The 21,555-nt window shown below is 34.9% G+C and overlaps 1 protein-coding gene across 7 annotated transcripts in view; it reads left to right on the top strand.

Moving 5' to 3' along the window:
• Positions 1 to 21,555, top strand: part of SEPTIN10 (septin 10) — a 66,897-nt gene that overhangs the window by 28,640 nt on the left and 16,702 nt on the right. For all 7 annotated transcript variants that reach the window (XM_058684641.1, XM_058684639.1, XM_058684642.1 and 4 more), the window contains 6 exons: positions 4,986 to 5,106; positions 5,511 to 5,706; positions 10,265 to 10,451; positions 13,525 to 13,686; positions 15,273 to 15,369; positions 16,558 to 16,726. In XM_058684641.1, the coding sequence (XP_058540624.1) occupies positions 4,986 to 5,106; positions 5,511 to 5,706; positions 10,265 to 10,451; positions 13,525 to 13,686; positions 15,273 to 15,369; positions 16,558 to 16,726 (932 nt within the window). The remainder of the gene's footprint in view (positions 1 to 4,985; positions 5,107 to 5,510; positions 5,707 to 10,264; positions 10,452 to 13,524; positions 13,687 to 15,272; positions 15,370 to 16,557; positions 16,727 to 21,555) is intronic.

Below are 21,555 nucleotides of genomic sequence, written 5' to 3'. Positions count from 1 at the left end.
GGAGACACAGAATCGGAAACAGGCTCCAGGCTCCGAGCCATCAGCCCAGAGCCTGACGCGGGGCTCGAACTCACGGACCGCGAGATCGTGACCTGGCTGAAGTCGGACGCTTAACCGACTGCGCCACCCAGGCGCCCCAACCACTGGCACATTTTTGAGAAGCTTCTGTTATTTTCATGACCTAACAGTCTTACAGCTGTAGAACCAGAAGGGATTCTACAGGCCATTTAGTTCAAGTTTTATCTGATAAGCATGTGCTAATCAAGTAAAAACTCTAACAAGTATCTAATCTTGAATACTTTCATTACTGGGAAGCACAGTGTTTCTTCACTTTCTCTTTTTTTTTTTAATTTTTTTAATGTTTATTTATTTTAAATATTTTTTAAGGAAGTATGATTGACATATCAAAATTATATATATTTTTTAAAGTTTAAAGCTTTTTGTTTTTATTTTTTTATTTTATTATTTCTTTTAATGTGAAATTTATTTTTGAGGAAGAGAGAGAGAGAGACAGAGTGTGAGCAGGGGAGAGGCACAGAGAGAGGGAGACACAGAATCCGAAGCAGACTCCCAGCTCTGAGCTGTTAGCACAGAGCCCAATGCAGGGCTGGAACTCAAGAATGGCAAGACATGACCTAAGCCGAAGTTGGACGCTTAACCTGACTGAGGCACCCAGGTGCCACTTTACTTTCTTTTTCTTAATGATAAAGATAACATACTTATGTGACTAAAAGGGATCTAAAGGGCAGAAATGAGAATATAGTATACTAGTTTTCTATTGCCCCATAACAAATTGCCGTGAATTCAGCTTCTTAAAACGACACCTATTTATTAGCTCATAGTTCTGTAGGTTATAAGACTAGGTTGGCATAGCTTGCTTCTCTGCTCAGGGTCTCACTTAAGATGTTGGCTGGCTGGGTTCTTATTTGAAGCTCCCCTTCAGACTCTTTCAGGTTGTTGGCAGAATTTAGTTTCTTGCTGGCTGGTTGCTGTCAGCTCCTAGAGAACATTCTTATGTCCTTGCCATATGCTTCTCTGTCATTCATACAACAGGGGAGAACTAATGTCAAATCAGGTTTCAAATCCCTTTCACCTGAAAGATCCCAGTGCGTTTTAAGGGCTCACCTGATTAGTTCAGACCCACCAAGGATAATCTCCCTTTCTTAGATTAACTGATTTGGGACCTTAATTACATCTGCAAAATCCCTTCATAGCAGCACATAGTTTGCTGTTGGGTGAAAAAATAGAAGGTTGTGAGTACACCAGAGGCCATGAATCCTGGGGTCCATCTTGGAATTCTACCTACCATATACAGTAACAAGTGAATCTTTCTCACCTCCACCTCCAAGACCATTCCCTCAACCTGCAAATCCATTCTCCAGTAATAACCACTCTCATGGACATTTTCATCCATATTCATATATATGAGAAAATATGAAAAAATAATACTTTTTTTTCTTAGTCAAATCACAGTAAAAAAAAAGTCACTTAGTTTTTGAGACTTAACCATGTTGTGGCATGTATCAGTAGTTTAGTATTCCATTGTATGGATATACTATATTTTATTTACCCATTCAACAATTGTTGGATATTTGGGTTGTTTCTAGTTTTTGACTATTTGGACCAAAGCTTCCATGAACATTCATGTGTGTGGATGCATGTTTTTATTTATCTTGGATACCTTCAGTTAGGGATTTTTGGTTATGTATAGTAATGTGTATGAAAGTACTCAACTGTTATCCAAAGTGGCTGTACTGTTTTGCTTTTGTACCAGAAAATTTATCAGAGTTCCATTTGTTCTTCAGAATCTCTAATGCATGACATTATATGCCTGCTAAATTTTAGACATTTTAGTGGTTATTCAGTGGTATCTTACTGTAGTTTTAATTCACATTTGCCTGATAATGTTGTGCACTCTTTCATTCACTGATTGGCTATTTTGTTATCTCTGTTCATGTCTTTTACCCATTAAAAAAATAGATTGTTATTATTGAATCATATGTATTCTGAGTATATGTGCTTTGTCATATGTATATGTCATATATATAATATTTTCTTCCAGTCTGTGACTTACATATTCCTTGATGATCACAAGTTTTTAATATTGATAAGGTAGAAAAATATAAATAATAAGATTATCCCAATACCACACTTCCTGGTGATTGTAACTTTATGATTAGATAGTATAAATCCTTTAGCTTTGTTCTTTTCCATAATTGTTTTAGCTATTCTAAATCATCTGCATTTCCATATAAATTTTAGAATGATCTTGTCAGTTACTATATTGACAGCATGGAGTTGAGTCATTCTTTTATCCAATCTGACAATTTCCTTCTTTTAACTGAAATGTTTATATATTCACTGTCCATTATGGTAGCCACTAGCCACATGTGGCTATTTAAATTTAAATTAGTTAAATAAAATGTAAAAACCAGTTCCTCAGTTGCACTAGTCCCATTTGAAGTGTTCAATATCTGCATGTGGCTGGTGGCTACCTGTTGCATAGATCAGATACAGAACACTTCCACCATTACAGGAAGTTCATTCTATCAGATACCGCTGGTTTAGATCATTTACATTTAATTTAACTATAGATATAGCTAGGTTTAAGTCTGCCAATTTGCTGCTGTTTGTTTTCTCTTTGTCCCGTTTGTTCTTTCATTTTTCTTCTTTTTCTGCCTTTTTTTTGGATTCGTTTTTTTTATTGCATTTCATCTTTACTATTGACTTCTTACCTATACCTCTTTGGTCTTTTATTTTTTTTTAAATAGTAGTTGATGTACGCTTTAATTTATTACACATATCTTCCAACAATATTATAATACTTCATGTATAATACAGAAACCTTACAACCATAACTGTCCATTCCCTCTGTTGTGTTGTCATTATCATACATTCTATTTCTCCATGATTCCAAATTCTGCAATATATTGTTGTTGCTTTAAATGATATTTTCAAGAAATTAAAACAAAAAGTTATTTTACACACATTTACATGTCATTTTTTTCTTTTGTCATTTTATTGATTATTTTCTGTGGTCTTATGCTTTGCATTGTTTTTTTGTGAGAAAACTGTAGTTATTTTATGTATTATTTGTGTGTAATATGTCTCCCCACATCTGGTTGTTCATAAAATTTTTCTTTATCCTCTTGTTGAAACATTTTGTTCTGATATGGCTAGTTGTGGGTTCCTCTGGATTTTTCCTGTTTGTAGTTTGCTGAAATTCTTGGATCTCTGAGTTCATGTTTAGAATATTGGAAAAATTTCAGTCACTGTTACTTATATATTTCTTTCCATCCTCCTCCAGTCTCTCCCCATCTGTTCTATATGATACTCCAGTTACAGGTATGTTAGACCATTTGATATCATTCCACAGTTTTTGGAGCTCTATTGCAGTTTTATCTTTTCTATGAGAGACTTTTAGCTTGGAGAAATAAAGGTATTTAGCTTGGATGATAACTGTTGAAGAAATCTTTCCTTCCATTGTTTGATCTGCTGTTAATATGGTTCAATAAGTTTTTTATTCAGATGTTGTATTTTTCCTTCCAGGAATTCCATTTGCTGACTTTTGTTGTTGAGAGCTTCTATATCTCTCTTGTAATTCTGTTATGTTAGCCACTATATCCATCTCTTTTTCCTGTAGAAAAAGAGTATAGTTTTCTTCTTCAGCATATTTATCATAGTTATTTTAAAGTTCTTATCAGCTGATTCAACATCTGGTTCATTTGTGGATCTCTTTCTGTGCTTTTTTCCCCCTTGACTGTGAATCACATTTTTCTACTTCTTCCTCTAGTAATTTTTTATTATATGTTAGATACTGTGGATAGTACATTGTGGAGGTGTTGGATTTTGTTTTCTTCTTCTGAAGAGTGTTGACCTTTGTTCTAGCAGGCAGTAAATTGCTAGGTTGTTGCATTGTTCATGTTGAACCTTGGTTATAGGCTTTTTTAGGGCAGGTCTATTTCAGCTGTGTATTAGGGAACATTTCTGATTTCTGGGATGTGATCCTTACTCCTAAAATGTAGTCCATATAGTTTTTCAATGGAAAGCCTGAAGTGTTTACTGAGCCCCTTTAACTTATAGACTTAAAATTTATGCTCCCCAGGATGGCATTCTTGAAAACTCTATATAGCCCCTTCCAATTTCCATCCCCCTCCCCCCTTTAGGCTCTTTGTGCTCCCCTTATACTCAAGTTCAGCAGTCAGCCTGAGTTTTAAGAGGAGTGTATTTGTAGATTTTAGTCCAAAATCTTCTTCCTTTCTGGAATTTTCTTCTTCAATTTTCAGCTGATCTACCTGCTCTTGTTTCCAACTGACTACTCAACCCAGTAAGACTACTACTTCCATCTTGAGGTCTATCTTCTTTGTGTAGCAGTGACTAGGTTGTGCCCTTGGAAAGACCTAGAAAATGTACATCTCACCCTACATGGTCTCCTGTTCCCAAAAGTCTCATTCCCTCTAGTGTCTATTGGCCTTTGGTTGCACTTCAGCAACTTGGAAGAATTGATTATAATTGTTAATTAGTAGGAACATTAGTGTGACATAAGTTTGCTGTCCCATTGCTGGGAGCTAAAACTGTATAATTTTGTATTGTACTTTATTCATGTAACATTTAAATTAAAATTTAAATTGCTAAATATTTATCATAAACATATTTAATCACTTTAAACATTCCATTTTATGAATGAATATGCCATAGTTTACATGATTATTTTCCTATTTTTTGGAAATCAAATATTTGTGATAAACAATGCTGGACTCTCATTGTATGAAGAAAATAAGAAATGCAGATGTGTTTTGAGGGTCTGGACACAGATTTCTCACAAATTTGCTTAACACATTTATATCTTGGTGAAGGTATAATGATCATAAAATCTTTAGTTTCTTTGATAAATTATATTTATCATTTGAAATGTGCTTATATCCTATTTTAGTAAAAGGTTGTTTTTTTTTTAAATTATTGCCATTGTGTTTGTTTTCTTTCAGCAAAAAAGAGAAAATACTCGTTCTTTAACTATGTCTGGCCATGTTGGTTTTGAGAGTTTGCCTGATCAGCTGGTTAATAGATCCATTCAGCAAGGCTTCTGTTTTAATATTCTCTGTGTGGGTAAGGGCCAAACTCTTCTTCTATATTATTCCTTTATATTCCTTGTGTTCTCTTCATTCTTGCAAAGAGTATGATGCTCATGTCATTAATTTGATATGATGATTGCAGATTTTTTCAGTTATTTAAATTCTATTAGTTTTTTCTTAGCTTTTCTGCTTTAAATTTTTTTTGTTCTTTAAATATTTCAGTACTTTCTTCAGAGTTCTGAGTAACTTAGCATACATACTTACTTTTATGTTCTGCTAATGACTCAGTGGACCAGCCTTTATATGTATGTCTTTCATAGACAACTCAGTCTTTGAAATGTTTGAAATATTTGGGATCCCTTGAAACCACTCTGGGAGTTCTATTTTTTTCTCATTTGTCTTAATGCACCTGTGAAGATATACCTTTGTTTCTTTCAGGGGAAACTGGAATTGGAAAATCAACATTGATTGACACACTGTTTAATACTAATTTTGCAGACCATGAATCCTCACATTTTTACCCACATGTTAGACTTAAAGCTCAGACATATGAACTCCATGAAAGTAATGTTCGATTGAAATTGACCATTGTGAATACAGTAGGATTTGGTGACCAAATAAACAAAGAAGAAAGGTATGTGTTTTCTTATTGTAATAAGTTTTTTCTTATTTTAAGACAATTGTCTGAGGTGCGTGCATTAAGCATCTGACTTTGGCTCAGGTCATAATCTCACAGTTTGCAAGTTAAAGCCCTGTGTCAGGCTCTGTGCTGACAGCTGAGTGCCTGGAGCCTGCTTCAGATTCTGTGTCTCCCTCTCTCTGTGCCATTCCCCCACTCACACTCTATCTTTCTCTCTTAAAAATTAGTAAAAACATTAAAAAAAAAGACATTTGTCTTGTGCCATGATTTGGTTTTCTACTATGGAAATTCAAACCCTTCCTCCCAGACTTTAATTTTTTTAATAATTCAGCTATATTTTGTTCTTAACAAATTGACATTTTCTATCCAGTTTAATTTTTTTAGAATAATTTGAATCACATTATTGAAATGTGTATTTCAGCAAAAATTATTTTAATTATTCATATGCCAATTTGGTATATAATAAGTGATTTGTACTAATTTTCAGGCAGGAAATTATTTTGTTGAGGGTAAAATAACAAGACATACAGTGGCAGATATATAATGGCCTGATCCATGGTGCTTGAATTTTTTGTGTGTGAAATTCTAACCAAATCAGCCAGGTACATTATTAAGCATTACAGGAAAGGTCTGATATAAATAAATTATTATTTATATTTTATAGGATATCATTATTTCTCCTATGATACTATAAAGAATGATTATAGAATCTATATGAAATTTAAAGTATGAAATAGGGAAATAGATTGGAGTAAAGCAATAACTTTTTGTTCTCTTTCCTTTTCAAAATGCATATATTTTCATTATTAGAGGGAATTTTTTAGTTTCCTAAAGTTTGCTTGAGAGGAGAAATATTTTGCATAATTGGCTCCCTTTATGTGACTTATGTTAGCCTATCAGCACATTTATGTGGGTTTTCTAGAGGAAGATTAGTGGTAGAGTCAAAGGCCTGTGACATGTTGCTTTAAATCTTCATAATTTTTTTATAATTTTCTATGTAGACATCTTATACAGCTTTATTCAAATTTATTCTTAAATATTTGGCATTTTGATGCTTTCATAGATGATATCTTTTAGAAATACTTCACTTTCTATTTGGTGTATAGAAATATAATCGATTTTGCATATAGGGACATTTGTAAATTCTCTGATTAATTCCAAAAATTCATCTCTAAATTTGTGTAGATTTTCTATGTATGTAATGTGTAATCTCCAAATAATGACATTTATATATCTTTTTTTTTCAGTTTTTTTTGTTCCTTTTAAAATAAATTTTATTGATGTATAATTTATATAGCATAAATAAAATGCACTGATTTTTCTAAGTGTACAATTCAGTTAATTTTTACACATACATGGTTTCATAATCACCACCAGGACTATAATATAGGATATATCTATAGTCTTGGGTTCTTTCCTCAGACATATATGCAGATTAGTGCTTCACCAAAGACTGGAGGGAACTGCTGTCCAGATCATTAGCACTTTTGTTGGTGCAGCTGTCTTCTATTTAGTGTTTTTGCCTACAAATTTTATTTGCCTTGGCCTCCCTGAACTCCTGTTTCTGTCTCCTCAACTTGGTGAGTCCACCAGGCTCTGGCTCTCTTGTGCTGTGCCCTGGAAACTTATATCCAGGGAGTAAGCTGAGGGAATTATAAAGTTTTTCTCATTTATTTCCCTTCTGAATGAACACAGTTTTATACGGTGTGTTGTCCCATGTCTTGAGAGCCTTTTTCGTGTATTTTATCCAAGTTTCTAATTGTTTAGGGTGGGAGAGTAAATCCAGTCCCAGTTACTTCATCATGGCTGCAGAGAGTTTTTATTTTTCTTTCTTCCATTTTTAAAACCTGACTGCACTGGGTAGAATGTACAGTATTATATTGGATAGCCAGTAGTATTAGTGGGTATCTTTGCCTTGTCCTGATGCAAAGGGGAAGCTTGATTTTTACCACGTATTATGCTTCCCTGCTTTTTTAAACATTTTAGTTGTAGTAAGGAAGTTTCATTGTATTACTGGTAAGGGTTTTTTTTCTCATGAATAAATATTATCAGATATTATTTTGTTTATTCATTCTGTAGAAAAGAATTTACTTTCTCTTGTTTAATCTGTAGCAAGGTGAATTTTAGTAACTGATTTTTCATTGGTAAATTAGCCTTGAAATCTTAAATACCATTTTGCATACTTAAGATTATAAATTATTTTACCGATGTTTGTTTTTTTACTTTGGGTCTTATTCATTGTGTTTTTTTTTCTCATATGCTTGGTTATTTTTTATTGTAGGTATCATGGTCTTTGAAAAATTATTTGCAGAGATACTTTGAGGTCTAAGATGAAGATGCCTTCCTTTGAACAGATTTAGATTTGCTTATGTTATGCCCCTGTGGCATTAATACTCTGAGGATCCTTAAATCCGTTTCATGGCTAGAGGTTTTCAGTATCAAAGAGGCTGTGAACCTGGGCTGTGGATATATGTGAGGGCAGACCCTGTGGCCTCAAGTTCTCAAAGACTTTTTTTCTTCTTTCCTTTTATTTTCCCTACTTCATTTACTGCCAGGGCAACCTTCCCTGCAACAACTTGGGGGGAGAGGAGGAATTGTAGGTTAACTTCTAGTTCATTCTTAACCCTGAGGGTGTAGGCTCTCAGGATCTCAGCTCAATGTGGGGAGGCAGTCTCTTAATAGATTGCCACTTTGTGTGGGTCCTGGGCTTTGATTTCTTCTTTCTTGTCCTATGAGTCCTTCAGAACTAAAGCTCAAGAACTAGATTGACAAGTGACCTCAGGACAAAACTAGCACTGATGCTTTTAGTGCAGGGGTTAGTAAAATTTTTCTGCAAAGTGCCAGATAGTCAATATTCCAGACTTTGCGGGACATATGGTCTCTGTCCAAACTACTCAACTCAGCCACTGTAACACAAAAGCAGCCATAGCCATTACATATACCAGTGAACAGGGCTGTGTTTCAGTGAAACTTATAATATACAAGTATCGTCTGGACTTGGCCCATTTACTACCACTCCTCTAAGTCCTCTGCTCACCTCTCTCAGGTTCCACTCTCTTCAATTTTGACCTGGTTAATTCCTTACCATTTTATGAATATTTGGAAGTTTTCAAGGAGGTTATTTTTGTATTTTAAGCCATTGTCTTTTGTTTCACTGGAAGAATGAGTATGCAGTGTATTGGAAATGGAAACCTAAAGCAAATTACTATGGAAGAACACCTAATGGTAGACTATTTAGCAGAAAATGTTTTGGTTTACATTTTGACAAGCATAACGCAACACAGTCAGGTAGAGGACCATTTATGGCTATTAGGGCATAAAATAGGTCATATTACTCATCTCCTTCAAGTCATTAATAAAAGCTTTGGATTTTTTTATGTTAAATATGTATTTGACAAATTAATTTTTAGTATTTTATTATTTGGGGGAGGAAATCATGTTGCATCACATTTAGACAAGTTTTCCAAGTGTAGTGTTCCTGATAGTGAATACTGGTGTTCCTAATAGTCTCTGTGATAATGTTCAAAGTATTGTACTAAGTGTTGTGGAGAACATAGAAGATACTGTCTCTGTCCTCACATTGTTTACCATCTGTGTGGGAAGAACAAGGTATTCTATGAGATTAAAAGAGGTGATGATCCTAAAGGACTAAAAACGTCAGGCAACTTCATGGAAGAATTCAGTTCTGTGCACATGTATTGAGTATCTCAGCTGTATGAAGTACCACTCCATTTGCGCTACAAAGATAATTAATAAGGTATCCAGGGAATTTGACAGAGGACCTATTTGCTGTTATTTTCACTTGGAAACCCAGATTTACTTAACTAGAATGGTTAAGAGTAGAAAGTTGAGTTGAGTAGACAGTGATTTAGCATATCAGAATGAAGTGGAACAGTCACAAACTAATGTGAATGCTGGTGCACATGCAACGTAATATGATTTGCATCTTGAAGGATGCATAGAATGAAATAGCTAGAGGAGAATTTATTTGGGCAAGGACTCAGCATAGAGTATGATGCGCTTTTAGAATTAAAAATAAAATTATGCCTGCATTACTGGTTACGTTCATTTTATATATGCATTTCCTCCTTATTATGTTGCTATTCTTCATGCCTTATGGGTCTTATTTAAGAAGGAAGAAATCATAGAATTTGACTTAAATATCTTTTAAGGTATTAGTACTCATACGTTTTATCAGTCAAATAATGTGTCATGTCCAGTTTGGTTATAGTTAGATGCCTGTCCTCATTCAGCAGTCTGGCAAGTGTGGGAATCCTTGTCAGACGTGCAGTGTGCAAATGAAGGTGAGAGTGAGTCTGTATATTCATTCTATTTCTGTAAAGCACAGGTTATACTGATGGTTTTAAAGTACTACCTTTGTATATGCATGTTCTGCACAATTTGTTTTATTACTAAAGTTCTCTGTTTAGCATAGATAGTAGCTGTTTATTAATTGGTGAAAATACACATCTTACACTTGAGAATTACATAAATATCTTATTACGGTAGCATGAATATGCTGTATTAAATATTTAAATGTTAATTTTTTCAGCTACCAACCAGTAGTTGACTACATAGATGCTCAGTTTGAGGCCTATCTCCAAGAAGAGCTAAAGATCAAGCGTTCTCTCTTTAATTACCACGATTCTCGCATCCATGTGTGCCTCTACTTCATCTCACCTACAGGTCACTCTCTGAAGACACTGGATCTCTTAACAATGAAGAGCCTTGACAGCAAGGTGGGCTTAGAAAAGGAATCAGCTTATGCTTTAATATTTATTTTGAACTATTAAAATATCTTTGTGATATGTATATATATCTTAACTTTTATTCTGTGCATTTTAAAAACATTTGATAAATTTCAATCTTAGGTTATTTTCCAGGGAAATTCAATTTGGAAGATGAACTGCAAAGAAAAATATGTTAACATAAAACTTTAGTCCTTTTTTTAGTGATTAAATTGCATGCCAGAATTTGACACTGATTTTACTTAATGATGCTATTGAGAAGAAGTTCATTGACAAAAGTTGAGATCTAATGTTTCATCATGTGTTATAGTAATTATGTTTTAATTTGAACCATACCAAGAAAAGCTAGTTTTGAACATCTGAGCAAAGAAGTGGTATATAAATTCAGGGAGCTATAAAAATAATATCCACAAATTAACTCACTTTGGGGTTTTTTTAATTCATTTTTTTTAATCTGCGTAGAAGATGGTTGAAGACTACTATCTTATTCTAAAAAAACTCCAGAGTTTTCCCATAACCTTTGATGGTATGAGAAATGCAGTTTTCATTATCCTGCCTAATGATTTTATGAAATAGGATTCAGGGAAAAGGGCATTCTGTCCAGTACTACTCTCTATGTAGAAATCCGTGTGGAAAGCATAAAGCTGCCAGTGAGGTCATGGTACATAGATTGATTGATTTTTGACTAGTTGCACAGTCCCCTGGATTTAGCAAAAATTTGATGAAGCTTACATGATAGTCTATTCATCTGATTAGATGTTGTAACCATTTACCCAGTATTTTAATAGTTGAGTCTGATTATATGGAAACTCATAAAATCAAGCATGTGCCAGTTTGTCTTAGCTAGACAGAAGCAACATGATGTAATCTGTATAAACATTATAGAATTTGGTGTCAGTAGAGGCCGGTTTTAAATACTGGGTCTGTCCCTTAATAGCTTTGTGGTTTTTGGCAAGTTTCTTTAGCCCCCTGAGTCTCAGTTTCCTCACCTCTAAAATAAAAATTTAAGGAGAAAAATACCTACCTCAAGGGACAAATGTGAGGGTTAATTAAACTGATATCTTGTCTTTTATTCCTAAGCTTGACATGGAAAGTTATCTTATGCAAACAGTGTAAAATCTGTCTCCCTCCCAGCGACATACAAATAAATGGATATGTAGCATTCAGTCTGTGATATACCCTTCCAGTCTAATTAGAGTGATATTCTTGGCTAGGAATGTCTGAGGTACTCCCCCAACTATATTACTCATAGCATGCCCTACAGATATCCTTCCCAGGACCAGTGTCATGGCTGAGCCGGCCCTTATAGCTCTTTTACTATGATTTCAGGATGCACTTCAGCCAGATACCATCAGGGAACTTTGAAGAACAAGATCTATTACTCACAGGTCCTGGAGGGTACACAACATGTAGGAGGGCCACACAATAAAGTTGACAGTGAACCTGGGCTCTGCTTTTATTAAGGTTTAGGGTCGGGTGTCTAGGGTTTTGCGGGTTCACTCCTGGCAAATTTAAAGGATAAGAGTGGAATTAGGGCACGGGGAGGGAGAAGTGGGCTCACTCAAGTGGTCAGTTACCTGGGTAAGTCACCCAGGTTTTCTAAAAGGGGAGCTTCATGGGTGGGGGTGGCTTTGTGCTTTATTCAGTTTTGCTAGTAGCTGTGTCATACACTTGGCAATATGTTTATTCAACATGGATGTCTTTGAAATGAGTATCTTGGCAATCAAAAGCTTAACGTTAGGCACTTACATTAGAGCATGCTTCTGCTATTTACTGTGGAAGCAATTATAAGTTATTAACTTGGCATAATTTATTGACAATCTAAGTATACAATATTGAAACCAAGAACTTGGCATCAAATTTTTATGTACTTTGATTAATTTAGCATGAAAGCTGTTTGCCCATAATTGCTGGAAAGTTTTCATGGGTAGATGAAAAAATCTTTATCTTCTGTGGAGCATATTAAGACTAATAAATCTGAATATACATAGTAAGTCACTGTGAAATTGGAGAAGAGCAAGAAATTTACGAATAGAGTACGAATTATGACTTTTACTTTTCATTCTGAAAATTACATTGATATCTCACTCTCTTGATACATATGATTAGTTAGCCTGAAGTTTTTCTCTAAAACCAACTAAATAACCAAAAAACAAAAACCCTACAAACCCTTAGATTTGTGGAGACATTAGTCTTTCGTGGGACTAATGTTGTAAAGTTAGTCCGTCTTCACAACCCCAGGTTTCTTCCTCTTTGGCCAGTGATAGGGCTTTAATGCTAAGAGTGTTATTCCTTTGAGTCATGAAAACTTTCAGTTAATATTCATAAAATTTCCTTCCTTCAACATCTAGGTAGGAGTCTCTAACAACAGGGTTAAGATAGGATGTATTGATTGGGGAGAGGACCTGCTGAAATGAGGGGCAGAAGGAGAAACTCACCTGCTTCATAGTTTTGCCAAGGGATCAATTACTCTTATTATTTAGTGCTTAGATTATTAAGAAATAAAAAATTCTTAGTGAATTAAGCAGATGATCTCAGCTTCCTGCTTACATTTTGTATGTGATAGAATTATAAGAGACGTTGAAAAAGAAAATGTAAAATTTATAATCCTAATAAATTCAGGTGTAAGATTAATCTTATAAGAACTCTGCATTTTAAAAGGAGTTACTATTAAGGCCAGCATCTGTAGGAATGATTGTATAGGGGAATATGGTGACAATGACAAGCCAGAGATTTTCTAGGTTAGGAGTTGGCAAGCTTTTTCTGTGAAGGGCCAAGTAGTAAATAATATTTTAGGCTTTACAGGCCATATGGTCTTTGAGTTAATTGCTCATTTCTGCTATTGTAGCATGAAAGTGGTCATGGATAATATGTAAATGAGTGAGCCTGGCTGTGTTCCAGTAAATCTTTATTTATATCAACAGGCAATGAGCTGGACCATAGTTTGTTCATCTGATTTAGGTTAAAAGTTTGTCGAGACTGAGTGGTTTTGAATGCAAAAGACATAGAATTAAAAAAATAAATCCTCAATTGTGAGATTTTGTTTTTTCTTTATTGTTGGTAGGTGAACATTATACCAGTGATTGCCAAAGCAGATATAATTTCTAAAGCTGAATTACAGAAGTTTAAGATCAAGCTCATGAGTGAATTGGTTAGCAGTGGTGTCCAGATATACCAATTCCCAACAGATGATGAAACTATTGCTAAAATCAATGCTTCAATGAATGTAAGCTCCTAGTTGAATGTTAATTCTGTTTTACATGTGAAAAGAGTAATGTATAAATGACATTCCTACTAACACACTTTCACTTGCATCTTCTCAAAAGACTTCACACAAGGTGAATTTTCAAATGTTCAGTATAGAAAAATGTTTTATTTTCTAGAGTTGGGAAAAATATAAAGAGAATATATTTTTGAGCATATTTTCTTTCCTCTACTTTTACCTAAATAGAATGATACATTAGCGAGGCTGGGGTTCTCCTTTTGTGGCACTATACTTCCTAATTGCCTTAGGAAGATGCCTTTCTATCCTGTCTTTAAAAACATGTGAAGTCTTTATACTCTCCCTTGGAATGCTTTAGAATCTTAAAACCTTTAACGATATGTTTCTAATCTGGTATTTAAGCTCATTCTCCCTTACGGTGTTACATGTACATATTAAACATTCATATAACTTTTAATTTAATATAACCAAATATGGCTAATTTCTTTGTGTTACTTTCTCCAAGCTACTAAATTTCTTACATATCTGGTTATATTTTGAAGGGTCATGGGTTTTGGAGTTATATAGACTTAACCATATGTTCTTCTGGGAGTTATTAACCTCCCTGAGACTGTTAACTTATCTACAAAATTGGGTTAATACCTATTGTATGTGTTGTTGTGAGGAGACAGTCCTTGTTCACTGCCTAACACATTGACATTCAGTAACCCTGCAGGCTATTTCTCCTTTTCCTTTTCTGATTTTTCATTCAGATACTTTAAATATATAAAAAGCTGACTATGTAAATGAAGTGATCTCAATACCTATGTGTTATATTGTCTTCCAATCCAATTTTATTTTTTGTGCCCACTTGGAATAATTTTCCAGAAAGGCCCAATTAAGACACTGTCAGTTATTAAATATTAAACAAAACACTTAATATGTTTTATATTAGACTTTTCCCCTGTATTAATCCTCAGTTTCAGATAGACCAGTCTATTCACTGTTTCCTAAATCTAACTATTTATGTCTTTGTTCAAAATCTTCCCCTTGCCAAAGTTAGTTCTTACTCTCCTTGATCCATCTCTGGTTTAGGTTGTATCTTCTTGCTTACAATAATCCCTCACTCTTCTAAGTTTATGTAGCATTTATTGCATTTAGCATTAGTTTTGGACTTAAATATTGCTTCATATTATCATATATCTGTGCACACACTAAATATAGACATATGTTTTATTTATGTATTTTGTGTGTGTGTGAGTATATGTACTTGTGCAATTTCCTAAACATTGTTTTTTAGAACCAAGATAATGTTGAGGGAAATTATACTAATACTAGAATTTTTTTTTGTATTCCTATTACATAATACCTTGCATGTGGGGGATGCTTAATAAATAATTTTCTTTATAGGGCCTAAAATTTACTCTTAGAGAACAATTCGCACATATTCACTGCCAATTTTTAAAATTGGAGGCATAGCAGGTCATTTGATTTTAATAACTTCATTATTTAGTAAATTTTCTCTAATCTGTTATTTTTATAAAACTTGTTTTAGTTAGGCATTTATCACAGTAATATGAGATATGATTGATATCATGGTTCCTTTCCAGGGACATTTGCCATTTGCTGTTGTAGGAAGTATGGATGAGGTAAAAATTGGAAATAAGATGGTCAAAGCTCGCCAATACCCTTGGGGTGTTGTACAAGGTAAATGAGATGAATGATGACTAGGAATATGTATGTCACCTAACAGTCTGAAAGTAGCATTCAGTATATTCTGAGGTATTATTTATTTTGGGTTATGATTTGTTTATCAGGAGTGTGGAATGTGTTTTATTTTAGCCAACTCTGTAGAGGCCGGCAGAGCTTCTCTATTTTCTGCATGATCCCACACACATTTCGTGTCTGGTGTGCCAAGACATTCAGATGGTAGAAAGCACTGGTCAGGTCCTTTGAACAGAATTTGAGGGTAAACACTAGTGTTTGAACATGATACATAAACTAATTACTAGGTAATTCTAGGCACAGTAAACCATCTTGTACATTTACATATTTTCACTCATCAAAGTATTACTATTTCTAAAACAAACGAGTCAGGCAATTAAGAAACTTTAGGATTTATCTAGCATTATAATGAATAAGTAATTAGTACTATCTGGTTCATTTACTTGTGGTGCTAATTAATGGGGAATGGATTACCTCTACTAGTACTGATTTCCCAGTGCTGCTTCTTTTTTAAATTGACAAATTTGTAATTAATAAAAATATTGACAAAACTTAACATTTTTAATGTGTAAAAAAATATACAAATAGTAATTGTACTTAAAACTATTCGTTTCAGTAACACATTTATTTGTAGTCTTTGAGCCACTGTAAACAGATGAAGGACCATGTAAGGAGGACTCAGTGTATTTATTCATTAATTCTGTATCGTGTCAAACATAGCATCATAAATGTGACATTGTATAAAAAGAATTTGATAATTATAGCATGTATAGGTGGTATCTTGAGTACTTTGAAGTTTTAGTAAAATAATGTTACAGACTCTTTTTAAGCACTTTGTGAAATGTCCTGAGGATGGTTTTGTAAATTGCTAACAAAATATTAGTGAAATAACTGGAGCATATGGTAACATAACGTAATGTATTTCTTTCCTGTTTATCTATTGCCTACTAAATTTAAAGCAATCTCCCAGTCTGTTAATTTACATGCCTGTAATTCAGTGTATATAATTCAAGAGTTTCTTCCTTGGTTATTTATATAAAATAGTTGTAGGTAACTGATCATTTTACTGTTATTTCAAATGTGTTTTTATACATTCATTCATTCAACAAATGCTAACTGTGTGCCAGGAATTAAAAATTGGTGTTGCTATTTTCTTGTTTTTCGGACTAGTGGAAAATGAAAACCACTCTGACTTTGTAAAGCTCCGAGAAATGCTTATTTGTACAAACATGGAGGATCTGCGAGAACAGACCCATACTAGGCATTATGAACTTTACAGGCGTTGCAAACTGGAGGAAATGGGCTTTACAGATGTGGGTCCAGAGAATAAGCCGCTCAGGTAAGGGGGGGGGGATTTCTCTGAGAAGCCAACCAAAGAGGAAGTTAGAACTATACTATGTTATATATCCAGGATGTTGGAGAATGTGGTTTTCAGAAATCAGGCAAACCATGAAGTAGAATCATTTCCTAATGATTAATTATTGTGCTTCTCAGATTAGTTGAGGCCTTCTTGCTTTTGAAGGGTCTCTAAGACCTCATCTGACTTGAAGTGTTTAAGAAAGAACATGGGGCAAAAGCCTACTATCTCAGTACATGCTGAAATGAATAACTAAAGGAAAGAACTCTCATTATTTGGTTCTATGTTTGTATTTTTCTGAAAAAGATGAAAGTATATTTATCCTTTCTTCTAAAAGAAAGTTAGAATGTGCATCATAGTAAAACAAACAAAAAAAAAACACTTGGTTTTCCTCCTGATGAAAGTTTGGAATGACTTAAACTTAGGGAACTATCTTGTAAAGGAAAAATAAACGTGCTTGCAGGAAGTCAGAGATTAGACTTGTTTCTTAAAATATTTCAGTATAGTTATAAGAATTTTAGAGCCTGATGACCTTCTTGCTCAGTGATTATAGCATTCAATGTTATAGTAAACTTGCTGGGTAATTTTATATGCTGCCACATTCCTCACTTTTTTTTTTCTTATTAAGATATGTAAACATGAAACTCTAATCCTTAACCTACTACATCAAATTTGATTTGATGTAGCATTCCAGAACAGTTTTTGCATGGAGGAAAACAGGAGATCTTTAAGACAAACACTCTTTAAAACTCTGCTATGGGACTAAGGATTCCTTTTTCATTTCATTATTTGCATTTCTGTCATTTCCCTGGCTGTTCCTATTTGCACTAGAGTAAACACAAAAGGAAGGAGGAAGAGAATGTTAAATCAATGCTGCTATTGCATATGACCTTTGGGAAGATTTAATAGATGAGGTTAAATTTTCAATTTTTTTTCTATCTATGGATTTAATTACTGTTTTAGCTTTAGTAGCATGATAAATTAAGAATTATATGTACTTAACCCCTCCTCACCAATTTCAGGCATGCTGTGCTTCTGGTTATGGGTCAGTTCTGATAAAATTATTTTCTCTATTGAAGATCTGGCTTTGCCACTGTTTCCCAGATGAGACTTTACTTCTTATTCTTTCAAGTCTAAGGGTCAATTCAGAGGTCTCAATGGGGCGCCTGGGTGGTTCAGTCACCAAGCTGGTGGTTCAGTCAATCAAATTTGACTCTTGTTTTCAGCTCAGATCATGATCTCAGTGTTGTGAGATCAAGCCTCACATCAGGCTCCTCGCTAAGCATGGAGCCTGCTTAGGATTCTTTCTCTCCCCCTTTCTTTGCCCCTCTCCCACTTGCATACACATTCTCTCTCTCTCTCTCTCTCTCTCTCTCAAAGTACATAAATAAACATGAAAAAAATTCAGAGGTCTCAATGTACATTACTAAGACATGGATCCTGAGTGAGAGCAAGTGGGACAGCATTGAAATACTCTGAAAAGAGGGATTCAGGTTGTCTGGTGGGTCAGTCATCAGGCATCTGTGAAAGATTAAGAAAGACAGGTTCAGAATTTCCAGCGATGGGCCAAAGGATCTACATTTAAGTTAAAATTATCATTCAGTCATTTAGTAGATATTTACTCTTTGTCTCCCATCTGCCCCACACAGTGCTAGTCAATGGATATGTATGCACTGTGGGATTAAACAGAAACCCTGCCTTACAGAGTTTCTGGGGTAGAGGTGGGAGGAGGGTATTCTGGCCCTGTGTGGAAAATAGAGTCAGGATGACTGCTGTAGTAGTCCTGGTGAGACCAGAGAGGCTTGGATTAGGGTGGTAATGTAGAGGTGGTCAGAAACACATTTAGGACATCTAATTTGAAGGTAAAGTTAATAGGACTCATTGATGTTTCAGATATGGGATGTAGAGGACAGAGGAATCAAGGATAACTCTAGTCACTGTGGTTGACCTGAGAAATGGCTGAATGGTGGTGATGTTTACTAATATGAGCAAGGCTGGGGAAAGGGTCAATTTAGGAGTTATGGTTGATAATTGAGAGGTTTGGGACATGTTAAATTTAAATTGCTTATTAAATATTACAGTGAAGAGTTTCAGTAAGTCCTTGCATAAATGAATCTAGTGCTTAGAGAGAAGTTAATGCTGAGATAATAATTTGGGAATCAACAGTGAATAACATTATGTAAAATCATAAATATTGTAAAGGTGTTTACTCTTTGCAAGGCTCTGGGCTAAGTGCTGGGGATATAATACTGAATAAGATCCTGTAGACATGGCTGTCATGGAGTTTACATTCTTGTAGGGGAGGCCAAAATCAATAACTAATTCCACAATCACAGTTGTGAAATACACACTAAGGGAGAGATGTTATATTGGGGGGGGTATCCTGATTTAATGTGGAAAATTAGAGACTTTCTTGAGGCAGTTACTGTTTTGAGCTAATAATTTGGGGAAATAAGAGAAAGACATGAAAAGACTGTGTAAGCAGAGAGAATAACATTGTGAAGGCTGTAGGAAGGTCAGTGTAGCTGGAGAACAGACAAGTTGGGGGGTATAAGATTGAGAGAAGAGGTAGATAGGAGTCAAACTGGGGAGGACCTGGTAAGGATTTGGGCTTTGTCCCAAGGGAAAGGCAAAACCATTCAAGGAGTTATATCATATTTGCATTTGAAATATCATTTTTAGCTATAATGCAAAGAAGGTATTAAAGGGGTGTGCAAAGCTACTTTGGAGAGACCAGTGGGAGAGTAAAAGCAATGAAAATAGAACTAGATATGCTTGCAAGATATCTAGAAGATGAAATTGAAAGAACTTAGTGATTGTTTGGGTGTAATGAGGTAAAGAAGCAAGAGATGTCAGAAGATGCTAAAAAAAAGACTTCTGGTTTCCTAGTATTATGGTTTCATTGGCTAGGCAGATGGTTGTTGCTTTCATTGAGATAGTTATCTCTGGAAGAACTGGCTTTTTTTGTGGAGCAGCAGTGTTGGCCATGATGGAGATCAAAAGCTTGGTTTGGGACCTGCTGACATGAGTTTCCCCTCAAAAATCCAAATAACAATGTTGATAGGCACTTTGGGTACTTCTCTGGAGCTCAGAGGAGAGGGCTGGGCCAAAGGAATAAACTTAAGAGTTATCAGCACTTAGATGTTTATTTGAATGTATGGGTGTGGATGAGATTGCCTGGAGAGAGAAGTATATCTGGAAAGCAAGGTACCTTGGAAACAGACTTGAGTCACTCTAATATTTTTCAGCCAGAGAAGCAGATAGAAGAGATTGAGAAGGCTTGGGCAGGAAAGCCAGCAGTGTCATGTCTTGGCAGCCAAATGAAGAGGGTTTCAGGAAGGAAGAGGTCAGCTGTGTTGAAGCTGAGGATCAAGTTCTTGCTGTAGAAGTATAGCAGTGTAATACAATCCAGTTGCTTCCTTTACAGCTCTTTGAAAATGAAAACCACTCCGTCTAAAACAAAAAGGGCAATAGTTGGAAGACTACATTGGCCAAGACTTACAGATTCAAAGGGAAGGCTTAGAACAGGTAGAAACCAGTTTCATTCTATACTGGAAGTGGAGTGAATGAATTGAAACCATTTCCAGACTTTTAATTCTCTGCTTGACAATTTATAGCCCAGGAGAGAGTGTCCAAAGGCCTACCTTAGGATGTCTTGCCTCATCTTGGCCAGAGTGGGCATGAATCTAATTAATTGTCCCATCATACGATATCCCCAGTGGGGAGAGGTAGCTCTCCAAAAGGTAATCAGGTAACAATACCAAAAGGAGGTATAGATAGATGGTGGGCAGTCGGAATCAAAGAGTGCTTAGAACATCTTTTTTTTTTTTTTTTTTGAGCATATCTTCAGTCTGGGAAACATCCGCTCACAAATCAGAAGAAGAATGGAAAATTGGCAAAGGAGGTTCTTCAATTTATGCCAGATTTCAGATTGGATAGGGAACAAGCAAGAAAAGATGGGGAACTAGATCTCAGTGTAAGGAAGACCTCTGCCTGCATGGGTCCTCTGCCATCCTTAAGAGAGAAGAAATTTCTTACTGGATTTCTTGAGTCAGGCATGGCAGATGTTTCTTCTCTTGGTGTTTTCTCATTTGTGAATGAATTATCTGATAAAGCTTCTATAATTCAGTATAGCCTGATGTCTTAGGAAGGTTTTACAGCTTCAAGACGTTGTATTCTATTTTCTGGGCAATGTTTTCCATTTAATTGGGGGTGTATGTAAAAATAGTCACTGTGATTTGGTTGGCATATGAAATCCATCCCTATTATATCTATCAATAAAAAATAGTTCTATGAACCTGTTAGGATGACCTTTATTCTTCACTGCCATACCGTCAGCTTGTTTTCCACTTACATTTTATTGTGAACAGTTATGCTGAGTCATAGTTAGCATCCTAATCTCCCAACACTGTTCAGGTGCTTATCATGAGGTCCCAGTAAATGGCATTATACTCTCCTCTAGTCTTAATTAACTGATCTTTAGTTATTTAAGCTAGATCAGACATGCTTATAAAGCTCCTTAAATCCCCAAGTTATTTTAGATTAACATAACCACTCTTATTCCCCAAATTAATCATCTTTAACATTAGAGAATAGAAGGGACCTATAGATTTGAGGGACCTATAGTTTTGAAAAGAAGATTTTTGTAGTATTTTAGAGTTGCTTAAGTGTTTGGCGTGATTTTTTTTGTGTTATAAAATTTGTGTCTTTGGAATTCTCAAGAAATAAATAACTTTTGCATTTAGTCTACAGCAGAAATGGAGAAAGTTCAGCAGGTTTATTAGAACTGTATATAAAACACAAAGAAATCC

Source organism: Neofelis nebulosa, chromosome 9 (genome assembly GCF_028018385.1).
Source record: "Neofelis nebulosa isolate mNeoNeb1 chromosome 9, mNeoNeb1.pri, whole genome shotgun sequence".
Lineage (NCBI taxonomy): Eukaryota > Metazoa > Chordata > Mammalia > Carnivora > Felidae > Neofelis > Neofelis nebulosa.
Note: the sequence above shows the minus strand (reverse complement) of the source record. Positions and strands in the feature narration are given on the sequence as shown.